This window comes from Vulpes lagopus, chromosome 1, assembly GCF_018345385.1.
Source record: "Vulpes lagopus strain Blue_001 chromosome 1, ASM1834538v1, whole genome shotgun sequence".
Classification (NCBI taxonomy): domain Eukaryota; kingdom Metazoa; phylum Chordata; class Mammalia; order Carnivora; family Canidae; genus Vulpes; species Vulpes lagopus.
In genome coordinates, this window is record NC_054824.1 from 49,976,972 (window position 1) to 49,990,181 (window position 13,210).

Sequence of the window (13,210 nt, forward strand, 5' to 3'; positions counted from 1 at the left end):
TAGCTGCTCCATCTACATTAATAATAAGAAATGGAATTAGCCACTTTTTCTGAAGCCTCGAAGTGTGTGTTAATTGCTAATTTTCCTTACTAGTGCAGAGTAATTTAACATACTGATAAAAAATTATCTTCAAAATTGCAGTATTCTGCAATTTTTTAAAAATATGCTGTGTTAAAAAATCAGATTTTTCAAAAATTCTATGACATCTTTGGATTACAGAGTATATATTCCTAATTGGAAAAATATAATCCCAGTATCTATAGTCCTTGTGTCATTATATATTAAACAAATGTACAAGGTACTAACTTGAGATTTGTTTACCTTTATTGAATGTGAGCATGTTTATGTGAGACAGATAAAAGTTCTTAATGTAATATCTCCTTAAATTTGATGTCCTGGAATCTGTTACTTATAAATGGAAGCATTTGGTTAAATAAGTTTGTTATGTTACCCTTAGGGTTTCTAAGACAGCCATTTTTACCTCAGGGGAAAAATCTCCACATTAAGCCCCTGTGTTGTCAGAAGACTATTTATCTGTGTCAAGGGTCAGATGATCTATGTGGCCAGTTAATCTGAATATCAGCTGACATAGTGCTAATAAGTAGCAGGAGAAATTCAGAGATCAAGGGTGATATTTTTCTTTTTGTCCTGCTGTTTTGACTACAGTTTCCCGTTATTTATCTAAGTTCAAAAAGTTGAATTATGTCCACTTATCAGAGGATCTTTTAAACATCTGAGATTTGATAATATTCTCTTCCCTTATCTTAACTTTATCTTATAAAGCAATTAAGTCATTTTTGTTCATAAAACCATATGACTCCCTTTTGCTGAATTTATGGTGATGACAATTGGTTTCAAATAAATAAATGAGAGTCTCCACATCCAAGAAACTGTAAGAATCCCATATCTTGCTAAATGTTCTGAAAGTAAGAAGGAACATATACCCCTATGATTTGTTTTAGGTAAATATTAGTATAAATGAAGTAGTTCTTTATGTCCTGTTTAATGTTAAGGATAATTAGAGCATACTTGCTTGATTTTTAGATGAATATTTAAGAATAAGTTAGGAAGATAGTGAAGAATAGTTAACTTCAAATACTTAAGTAAGTAAAATTGAACTTTTGCCTCACAGTCCAGAAATTAAATCAAAGTTGGAAGAAAAAAAAGAACAGCTTTAGGGACAAGGAAAAAAAAAGTGCCTAATAAATGAAAGTTAGTGGCTATGGAATTATTTGTACTGTGAGACAATGAGCTAAATGTGACTGGAAGAATTCATCATTTATTTGATTTTTTTTTCTGGGCATCATTATATTGCATGAGATAATTTATCAGGTAATTGTAACTTGTGAGCATAAAGTTGTACTTTAAGCCATATATATATATATATATATATTTAGATATATATATTATATTTATATTTAGATATATATATATATATATATATATATATTTAGAGAGGGTGCAGTGAATAGAAATGTACCATCTTAAAGGAGTTTGGTATTAAGTAGTTACATTCAAACCGAAACTCAAAATATTGTATAAAATCAGAGATGGATAAACTGGTAAGAGAAGCAAGAAATGTTAGACATCTCATGAATTTTCTCTTTGGGTAAGTATACGTGTGTGCATGTGTGTGTGTAGGGAAAATATTCAGTCATAAACACATTCTCAAGTAGCCATGGGAGGATTTAGATATAGGTTCATAGTTGATAATCAATAATTATTAATATCTAGAGTGTTCTTGTGACAGCATTTGGAAGGATCATACTTTCCTTTACTTTAAGGGCCACGGTAACATTTTCAGTATTGTAACAAAATATAATCTAAATTTTTCTAGAACATTTTCTTTAAAGTGGCTCTGTTTCTATCATATTTCTATAGAATTTCAAAAATATTGCAATGTAAATTAATCTGTGGAAATGTATTAGTTTCTAAAAATCATTCTTTGTATGAATTTAGCCATAGAGAGATATTCAAAAAATGGCTGAAAGAAGCCAATTGGTCATTTTATGCGAATGATTCAGAAAAGTTTCTATTGAGAAGAATTTCTGTATCTTTATGGTAAAATGACTCGATGTCTGTTGAAAATAAATATGACATAAATTTCCCTTGGGGTTTAAAATCAGTATTGTTAATTTTCTAAAGCCATGTAAGCTGTGACCCATGGGTGTTCTAACTTGTTTAATGTCTTAAAAGCACGTCAGAGAACATAAATCTTTTCTGTATGCTTTAGATTTTTGCTATTTTCCCACTGCATAAAAATGAGCAAAATCATCAATATGCCATTCATGGCCAGAATAACTAAACATAAATATTGGAGCACTGGTAAATTTATACTTTGCTTAACCCAAGACTTTATTAATTCTCTTATTAGTCATATACAGTTTTCATAAACTATACTTCATATATTTTCCAATTCACTCTACCTATCAAAATTTACTTTCTGTCTATATAAAGATCTGCTTTTTCAATACTCTGATTTTTGCAGTATTTTATACCATCAATTATTCTTCCATGTTAAATATCTCATATTTTTTAGTTCTTTATGATCAATCTGAGTATTACTTTCTAGATACATCTTTAGTCCATTCTTTCTTTTTTCTTTTTTTCTTTAGTCCATTCTAAATAAATATTAAAATCATGTATTTGCTGTGATGGTCAATTGCAATAATATTAATAACTAATGGCAACTAACATTTATTGAGAGCTTACTGAATGCCAGGCATTTTGCTAGCTCTTTAAATGGAATGTCTATTTTATCTTTACTATTATCCTGTTTTGTACATGAGGAAACTCAGCCTTAGAAAGTTTAAGAATTTTGCCCATGAATCTAACATTTATTTTCAGAGCCAGTTCTAATATATGATGACTCTCATAAATTATATGAATTTTGTACAAATTCCAAACTGAGAAAATAAATGTATTTTTATAATTTCCAAATAAAAATGCTATTAATAATGATTGTTATGGAACAAAATTGAACTTTATGTTGGATCTGTTGGGAATTACCTTTGGGTTTTTCTATTTTATATCTGGAATCGAATTGTGATCTGGCCTACAAAAGGTAACAGCATTTTAACCATACTTTTTGTTTTCTAAATCTAACTACTTCAGCATTTCTTTCATCCCCTTACATGATTATAGTAAATTTGATAAATTCATAAATTGAAAAGAAGGTAACTTTTCATCTGCCAGTGATTCACTTCAATATGTAATTAAATTTAGTCAAATTTAATTTCTTTATTTTGAATTTAATAATGAACATCCCTTTCCGCTGTGTACTGTGTCTCTCACTTATACATTTTGATAGGTTCTCCTCCCATTTTCTTTCCCTTAATCCATATTCCCCATCATGGAATCCTCAGCTCTACCTCCCTCCCTGCCCTTTTAAAGTGTCAACTGGTGCTCAGGTTTGTAGTTGAAGCCAGGATGCAGCAGACTCACCCTGAGGCCAATCAAGCATGCAGTTTCCAAATTTTATTAATTTATTATTTTACAAAAAGTCAGTGTGAGTCAACACTTACTCCCATCTCACCTTCCTACCTTCCAGCATCGAAGCTGATGGTGAGGGTACTGTTTCAACCCTAAAGAGATCTTAGACTGTCTGAATCGTGTTTTGGGAGCGACATATTGCAGTAATTTTTTTCCTAAAAAAGTAGAAAAAATTCCTCTTGCAAATGAAACAGGTTTTTGTTTGTTGTTGTGTGGTTTTTTTTCCCCCCTGTAAGCAGAGCTTAATTGGGTGAATGATGCATGGCTGCTTTTCTAAAAACCTAGTATTTTGAACAAAATGATTAGAATGTGACTTACAGATTCTTCCATTCTGCTGGAGATGAAGAACCATGATTCTGATTTCTTTTAAAATATCTACATCTTTTTTTCATATCTATATTATATTTTTTCTCTGATCAGTACCCTGAATTGGCCTCCCATAGCCTAATTTAGTCTTGCATGATGATTCATAGGGAGAAAATAATTTTCTTTATAAATAGATGTTGATTATGGAATATGGAAAATATGGAAAAACTTGAAAGTGCTATTTTACTATGTTTATTATATATATACATATATACACATATATACATACATATATATGTAGTGTCTGAAAACTAGGTTTTAATAGCAGTTTTCTTTGTTTTAATTACAGTATGTATATATTTCAATGAGAGACACATGGTGAACATAATTTGCTTATCCAAATTTTAACATCATAACTCAAATATATATGTGACAAACTTTTGAAATCACTGATTTAAGTAAGCAGAGACAAACAAGAGTGAGTTAGTCTTGCTTCATTATCTGGTGAAAGACGTATTTTACCATTTTATAGATTTCCCTTAATGAAAAGGGATTTGGAAGTGTTTGGCTACATCTGTATTTCTGTTTTTGATTTTCCCTAATTCAGAACAGTAACCATGGATCACCAATCTTGCCAAACAAATGCCAGTGTCAGGAACATATGCCTGTTTTTGTTGTTTGTTATATTCCCTATTCTAGACTCTAATTCTGGTTTAACTAATGATCTGAGGGGTAAATATTTTCATGGTAATATTGATTGAGGGCCATAAAGAATATGAGATTCCCCTTATTCTTGCAATGCACTAGAGTTAACTCTGTCCTTCCCATTGTTCTTTGCATTGTGAGTTTAATGTATTGCCGATCCATATTTCTTAAAGACGTATGCAAAAATAACAGCAGGGTTGGTTTTGCGTTGTGAGCAGAGAACACAATGGGAAGAAAAGGGAAGTTTTAGTCACTATAAGGCATGAGCAGTGTGTTCGGTGCTGCTGAGATTCCGCCTTGGCACACCTGGTATGAGCTCACGTGGGAGAGAGGTAAACCAAAAGAGAAACAAAAACATATGACAACCAGAGCCCATAGTTGTGTTGCAAGAGGTGATCAAAATTTGAAAGTAGAGGTAAAATAATTTGATAAGGAAATTACATATCCCAGCTCCTTGAAAATGCATGCTAACTTCTCTGAAGTGTGACAAGTTTCAATTTAAGTGGAACAGAAACTGAGGAAACCACCTGCCCCTTCATGGCTGGCAAGGAGTATTGAATCCTTATTTTCCTGCTTACTAAAGACAGTCTGACCTTGAACTTTACAAAAGCAGCAGCTATAACACTGTTCATCCAGACACCATGTGTGTATCATTGACAGATCTGAGATGGATGGTTTTCCTCCAGTCTTTTCAAGGTGGAAAGCAGAGACCCAAGAGAAAGCATCAGCCCTAACCAATCCTTAACAAAGGGGAACACGATGTACTACTTAAAGGACTAACATACTACTCTAGGGTTCACAGGGCTGAATTAAAAATCTGATCCTTCTCTGTGTCTTATTTTATTCATCTTTAAAATTTAACCCTTGTCTTATTGTAAGGAGTAAATATGAGGGATATAAATCTACTTCAAGAGATGGTAGCTGTTTTGTCATTAGAAGTATTTACTGAACTAAGCTTCTCAATTCCCAATTTTCTTGATTCTCTGGGAGTACATGCTTATTACTACTTTTGGGTACCAGTTATATGTGGAGGTATTCACATGATTTCTCTCTGAAGTAATATAGCTGCTAGAAATATGAAAGATCTACTTAGGCTATGAAATTAGATGCTGCTGCTAAGCCAGGATGACCAAAAAGGTACCACTCTTGGAACGCAGCCATTAGTTTGTATGCAGGCAGCTCAGAGGATGCTTTTACTCTGGGAAACATCATGGTATCATGGTGGTATGAGATCTCATCTTGTGACTGGTTCTTTATGTGAGGCAGGCCAATTTACATACTCGCCAGAGCCAGAGACATGAGAAACTGGTAAAGAAAAGTTCTGCTTTTTTTTTCACTCAAAAGAATGTTTTGTGATCCAACCTTTACATGTGAAGGAAAGAATTAAATTCACAATGTCTTAACTCTTTTTTTGTTTGCAAAAGTGGACACTGATCGTGTGTTTGTATTATTAGATGAAAAAAAAATTCTCTTTCATTTTGGTGGCATGGAGTAGTCTAAAGATTCTGGAAGTGGGTTGTGATCATTTCACAGGTTCATTTATCAAACTGAGAGGAAAAATCAGACATTTAGTGAGCCATGCTTTTCTGTATGATAACAATTCTTTTGAATCATTTATCATATAACCTGGTAAAAAACAATGTTTCTTTTAGACACACATCAGTTTCCCAAGTAACTGCATTCAGTTCTTTCAAAGACCACTTTTACCTCCTAAAGATAAAATGAAGTGTGAAATTAAATTAATTTCACTGCTATCAAACAAACTAAAATGAGTTTGAATACTATGAACTTTTTCACGGGTTCTTAACACATCAAAAAAGTTTTAAAGACTTTTTGGTTGATTTCTGCTGAAACTCTGCTTTGTTATAGTTTTCTTTAAATCTATGATTTTAAAGGAAAGAAGTGTGTGTGTACTTTTTTATTTTAAAAAGTCACATAATAGCTGGAAAAAAGGCTAAAAATAATTCACTCTTTTCATGGTTTTCTGAAAATAATGTTTCTGCTTTCTTAAAATAAATGAGGACTGTAAGACCAACTGCTAACCAATCTTTTGGGAGCATGTGACAGATGATGTCTGTAAAGCTTGTAGGGTCTCAGGGGAAAGGCGCTATATATAAAGCAAAGAGCTATTAAAAAGTAAGTGCTTATGTGAAGGTAAACTGCAGTTCCTAGTTGGGGATTCATCTTTCTACCAGCTGAAAATCATGCCAGAGTAAAAGACATTTGTTGGGCTTGTCAAGCCTGAGACAGTAAGCCTCCTCATCTCAGAATGATGTCCCATGGAAGGAGACTGATCATTTCCATCACTTCAGTCCCACCCTTGGTGCAATAAAACACTTGAGTGTTCTGGACAGCTTCCACAACTAGGCACAAACCTTTGGCCCTGCTCCTTTATAGTTCTCAGCCTTTCTTTCCCCAGGCCCTCCTTCATGGAGTCTCATGAGCTGCAGTCCTCAACCATTTGCTCCCCCCAACCCCATCCATCATGCTTTGACTCATCCTGCCAATGTTTCCAACCCACCACTCTTTTTTTTTTCTTCCACTTTCTCAAACTATGGGGTATTGCAGAGATTTTAGGACATTTTTTAGAAAAAAATTCAAGTCTTTATAAGATTTTTGTTTTAAGAGAGGAAGAGAGGAGGGAGGAGTAGAAGGGAAAGGCAGAAAGAGGGGGCAGAGAGAGAAGCTTAAGCAGGCTCTATACCCAGCATGGAGCCCGATGTGGGACTTGATCTCATAACTCTGAGATCATGAATAGAGCCGAAATCAAGTTGGAGGCTTAACCGGCTAAGCCACCCAGGCACCCCCCAAATTTCAACTTTTTTATTTATTTATTTATTTTTTTAAATTCCAGTTTTATTTTACTTTATTTTTTTTAAGATTTTATTTATGTATTCATGAGAGACAGAAAGAGAGAGAGAGAGGGAGAAAGACAGAGAGAGAGAGAGAGAGAGAGAGAGGCAGAGACACAGGCAGAAGGAGAAGCAGGCTCCATGCAGGAAACCCGTCGTGAGACTCATTCCTGGGTCCCCAAGGATCAAGCCCTGGGCTGAAGGCGGCGCTAAACCGCTGAGCCACCTGGGCTGCCCAATTTCAATTCTTTAAAACATATCTTCCTTCTTTAAACTTCTTTACCCTTTACAAACCTCAGTCATAGAAGAAAATGGAATACCGCTGCTGTTACCTATTCACATATATTATGACATTTGTCCCTTCTTTTGTTTTTAACATGTTTTCATAACAAATATATACTTGCAAATACATAATATTTAATAGAAAACAAAGGGATTATTTTTAATTAACTCTTTTAAATGTCAGTATAAAGAAGAGAATGGAGGGATCTAGCAAAGGCATTGCATTAAGAGCCCAGCTTGCTAAATAGCGTCCTGGAATTACTTTGAAGAATCAAAGATCTTACTACCTTGCATTCTAAAGTTCAGAGACTTTTCAAGACTCTTAACTGTGAGTTTCCAGTATCACTGAAATAGTTTAAAATCCCAACTTTTCCTTGTTTTTGTTTGATATTATAAGGCAATGTAAATCATCTTGAAAACAAGAAAATTTTGAGCATAAATGTAAAATTCTTGTTTGTGATGCTTCAAATCCATGTGCTTATATCTGGCAATAGGCCAGTGTTTTTACCATAAAACCAGAAACTATGCAAATGTCATCAAATTATTATAACAGTTGAAATTTATAGCTAGATTACAATATGCTTAATTTAAGTTAATTTGAGCTAAAATGTATATGGGATTTAAGTAGACAAAATTCTGTCTTCCCCACATTCTTTAAAATTTGATATAAAAATGATTTAGTCTGTATGTTGGGCAGAGAATTCTGCACATTTTAAATCGTCTGTTTCTAAAAATAGTAAAATTCCAGTATAATTTAGAGTCCCAGAAACTATAATTTAGGAGCACCAGAATCAAATTTAATCACAGATTGAAAATAAATGCAGATCAAGAGGATATGTGGATGAGAAACAATGCACTGATTTGTCTTCTATGAAATAGTCCATAAAGGATGCTGCAAGTCTTTTTCAAAATGAAGGAAAGGTAATTTAGCCACATCCCAGGTGTTTTGGGTTAAGCATTCAATTACTATGGGTTTATAAAAGAAAAAAAAACAAACTGGAATTTATGCAAACATCTTAGAGCGATATCAACGTTTAGACTGATAAATCCTCCAATGAATGTCTTTCAAACTGTGTATTCTGCAGGGAAGCTAAATGGTCATATTTGGAACCACTTATCCTTATAATATCAACATGCCTCTAAAGAGCTGTTTTATGTCAGAGTCTCCTTTAATAACCCTCTTTTTAAAGAAATAAACATTTGAAAGTCACATTTTCCAAAAAGAATTGTCTGAAATACAGAACTAGGAAGCTTGGGATAGATCTTTTCTTTGCCACTCTATCTTCTCAATAACTGTAAATTTGAAACAGTTAGTTGTGCCCTGAGGCGCATGTGAATACAACATCCTGACCCCCGTGCTTATACAAAGGCATGAGGGTCAGAGTAGCCAGTCTGGAGGTCTCCAATCTCCAACTTCAGTTATCACGAAATTAAGCAGGTTAGAGCCTCAGCCCCACATAGTTCCCTCCTGATTTTTGTATGAAAAGAATAATCATTTCTTCAGAAGATATCATCCTAAGCCCATCTTTATTCACTCTGTAGTTCATAAAACTGAGGAATAATTTGCCCATATATTTGCTGCTCAAATTGTTTCTTTTCCCTGTACACCCTGGGGCATTGCTCTGAATTGATACCTTCTGGGTTCACCTTTTTCTTAGGATGAGTTCTTTCCCATGATGTAGTTCTTTACTCCATGCTGTGTGAATTAAACCTAGCAAAGTCCTAGGCATGTCTAAGAGGATGAAGCCTGGTCTAAGCTCATCACCACCCTTTTAATATTCTTTTCATTACTTGACCCCATTCCCTTTCCATTTTCACTGTATATTCAATCCTTAGTCCTTAGATATCTATGGGTTTTAGCTGGAAATCAAAAATAAGGATCGCCTTTGAAAAATAAAACCATGGTGATACACACCTACCTATAATTTTCCTAAATCAAAATGTTTTAGGTAAGTCTTTATTGATGGATACATTTGCAATAGCTAAAGCCTACTGTACATCTCATAATAAAATTCAATATATTCAAATACAATTTTTAAAAGACTATTTTCAACACATGCAATATAGTCTGGGAGCCTATTAACACTTTTAGCAACCACTGCTCAGCCATTCAAAAGGTTTAGCCTACATGGTCAGTCCAGGTATATTGTATCTGAAAGAGTAGGTCACATAGCTCCTGTTCTATTGGTGTAGCTCGAGACCAAGAGTAACTGAGCAAGCATTAACTTATGGGATGTGAAAAGTCACCTCATTGCTGAATGAAAGGAAGGAAACCAAGAGGAAACTTAATAATATCAAAAGTTATTTTAAAGGGAGTTCACATTGGTTTGAAGACTACTTTGCTTCCATACAATATCCACCTTTGTAAAGCCCAAGACCCGTATTTGGAACATGCACACATCTTTACAGTTTTCAGAACATAAATCTTTAGAGCAGTATTATTTCTCCACAGATAAAAATTAAAATATTGAAAGTCTTTAGAATGATAATAAAAGAAACTCTTGCAAATCGAAGGAAACTTGGCACTTTGTGTTAAGTGCTTAGTTGACACTAAAAGGGGCAGTGTGTACCGTAATGAATGAATGGAAAACCAATTTTACGTCTATTCCATTTGTGAACATCTTGTGGCAACCTCTGTTAGTATTAGAGAGATCATATATTAAAAATGATTTCTGCAGTCATCAATGTATACAAGTAAAAATTTAGTTCCTGTTAAATTAACACTTCATTAAAAAATCAAAATAAAAGCTCAACAAATACATTTTATGTTGTACTCTTAAGATAGAAAAAAAAAACGTTTTTGAAGAACAGATCACCAGTTATTCTATTCCATAACAGTTAAGTTTCTCAGTTCTTTTTTTTTTTTTTCCTTTTCTTTTGCTGAGCTCTCTGTCACTGGAAACATCTTAAACCAATTTCAAGTGCTACACCTGAATAAACATGTTGTAAAAGTGTTTATGTATTGAAGTGGGTCAGTTCAAGGTATGGTATTTGGCTGGAACTTCTAATTTCTCTTTTTACAGCAAAAGGGCTGCCAGAAGGAGGAAGTCTGAGCTGAATTAATACATTTGTTACAGTGGAAGTAGAATGGAAACTGCTCTGACCACAAATCAAACTGCCTCTTTCATTTATGCCAGTGATAGAGTTTTTCTAAGAAATATAGACTCTGGCATAGAGCCACTGTAAGTTTGCATTTAAAAGAGAAACCTATATGCTTATTTGTTTAAGGTTTACTGCCTTGATTATTTGTAAGTTCTTTCTTTCGTTTGACTGTAGCAGTGTTTGTGAGGCAGATAGCCGTTTTAATAATTGTGGGAACTGAATAAGTTTTCCCAATACGTTGTAGAACAATTGATGAAGGCACGGATGCTGCTTGGATTAGCACACACTCTTCTTTTTCTCTTTTTTTAAACCAATACCTCCACATTTAAAGGACCTCTGTGTCCCTCCCAACAGCTGCACAGCCTCACATGACACAGTCTCATTTTCTGACGGTAGAAGGTCTCTGCACAATACAGTATACACAAAAGTGTTTATGCTGCCAAAATAAATTTTGTTAAGAGCAAGAGTTTATTTGCTAAAATGCCATTGATGCCGTTTCAAGGACTTGTTTGCCTTTTCTTTCTTCTAAGGTGGGTCAGGTCTTATAATGGACTGAGGTTACTCCACAGTCTTTACTGAATAAATATTTTAAGAAAACATGCACATCTCTCAGGGGGCAAGGCAGAGTCAATCATGCACATATTTCAAACCACATTATATATTACTCTTAAAAGATCAGTAACTTCTGTATCAAGAGTAGAAACTTCACATGAGTTTTTAGTAATTCTTAACTAAGTTTACAACCTAAGGTTAAATAGCTCATCTTTCTTGGGTGATTTTCATGGAACTAGATATCACCTAATGAGATATATTTTTATAGATAGATATAAATATATAATTTTCAGTGATTTTTTTAATTAGAAGAGCATAACAAGAATGAATTGTAGAAAGGGGAAAATAGTAATACCTAACTCCTAAAGTATTTGTAGAATCAAATTAAATATTGTATGGAAAATACTTAGAAAAATACCTAGCACATACATAGTAAGTGCTCCAAATGCCTTTGGCATTATTTTAAGTATTATTATTACCTTATGGGAAAGGTTCATTTTTTATTTTTATTTTTTAAAGATTTTGTTTATTTATTCATGAGAGACATAGAGAGAGAGAGGCAGAGACATAGGCAGAGAGAGAAGCAGGCTGCACGCAGGGTCTGATGTGGGACTAGATGCCAGGATCCAAGACCATGCCATGGGCCTAAGGCAGGCACTAAACCGCTGAGCCATCCAGGGATCCCCAAGAGGTTCTTTATCAACATCTACTTCTAGTCTCTAGGACACTTTGACTTCTAACACATTCCTGTACAGGCTGTGATTGCAATCACCCTCTGATACACAACCATTGGTTCAGGGACAAAGGTGAGTCTCCAAACTCACCTGGAACTTTTCTCTCTGAGGGTCTCCAGGTTTGATTAACAACTTTTGAAATCCTTTCAGTAAACATTCAGGTGTGTCCAAACTCAGAGAGGGAGGAGCTCTTAAATTTCCATGATTACTTCAAAATACCTTGCCTTGAAGAACAACTAGAACTTTGCATTGAAGAACAACTAGAGTTGAAAGCAGAACTTCATCCCCAGCAGGGGCTTCTAGAATGATCTGTGAAGAGCTTTAAGGAGAGCATAGCTTTGTCAGGTTTGCTGGGCATAAGCCAGGGGTGAAGGGGGAAGGCTCTCAGGACTAATTAACACTTGAAAGGCTTGAAAAAGTTGGAGAAAGTAGAAACACCCAGACAGTCATTCAGCTTTTATCGCTTAGAGGAAAATTATAGAGCATTTCAAGCAGAAGAGCCCATAGGTAATATTTTTGAAATTCTTATTTAATGTGGACATTTCCAGACTGATGGTAGTCAAGCCTCTCCATTTAAAATATTGCTAACTTCCAGGTCTGAGAAGGATCATGTAATGAAGGCAGCCCGAGGGTGTTCTGTGGTGAAGAATGATGCAAAATTTAAAACCAAGCATGGATAATTGTCTGTAATGGCAAACTTTCAATGTTTATAAAAATCTTTGCCCTGCAAAGAAAACATTCTGATAATGTTACTTTTTCAAAGCACCCTCAGAATTCATTCACGTCAGGTAAACTTTCTTTCTCATAAAACAAGCACTTGTGCATTTTGTTCTAGGACGCAGTATCAATGTAAAATCCGCTGGTCTTGTGGGAAGACATGGGCCTCAGTCAAAACAACCATTCATGGTGGCCTTCTTCAAGGCGAGTGAGGTACTTCTTCGATCTGTGAGAGCAGCTAACAAACGGAAAAATCAAAACCGCAATAAATCCAGCTCTCATCAGGACTCCTCCAGAATGTCCAGTGTTGGAGGTAAGATAAAACCTGAGCAAGAGTTGTGCACAGAGTTATGGGGTCATATGTTGCAAATCAAGTAGCCACAGTAAATTTACCCTCTGGATATACCTTTGTTTGGTCTATTAAATCATCCGACAATGTTACGAACATCCTCAGAATGTTTCATCAGT

The 13,210-nt window shown here is 34.5% G+C and overlaps 1 protein-coding gene across 1 annotated transcript in view; it reads left to right on the forward strand.

Moving 5' to 3' along the window:
• The window catches only part of BMP5 (bone morphogenetic protein 5), a 117,190-nt gene that overhangs the window by 86,255 nt on the left and 17,725 nt on the right, over positions 1-13,210 (forward strand). Inside the window, exon 4 of the mRNA XM_041758264.1 lies at positions 12,861-13,055. Coding sequence (XP_041614198.1) covers positions 12,861-13,055 — 195 coding nt within the window. The remainder of the gene's footprint in view (positions 1-12,860; positions 13,056-13,210) is intronic.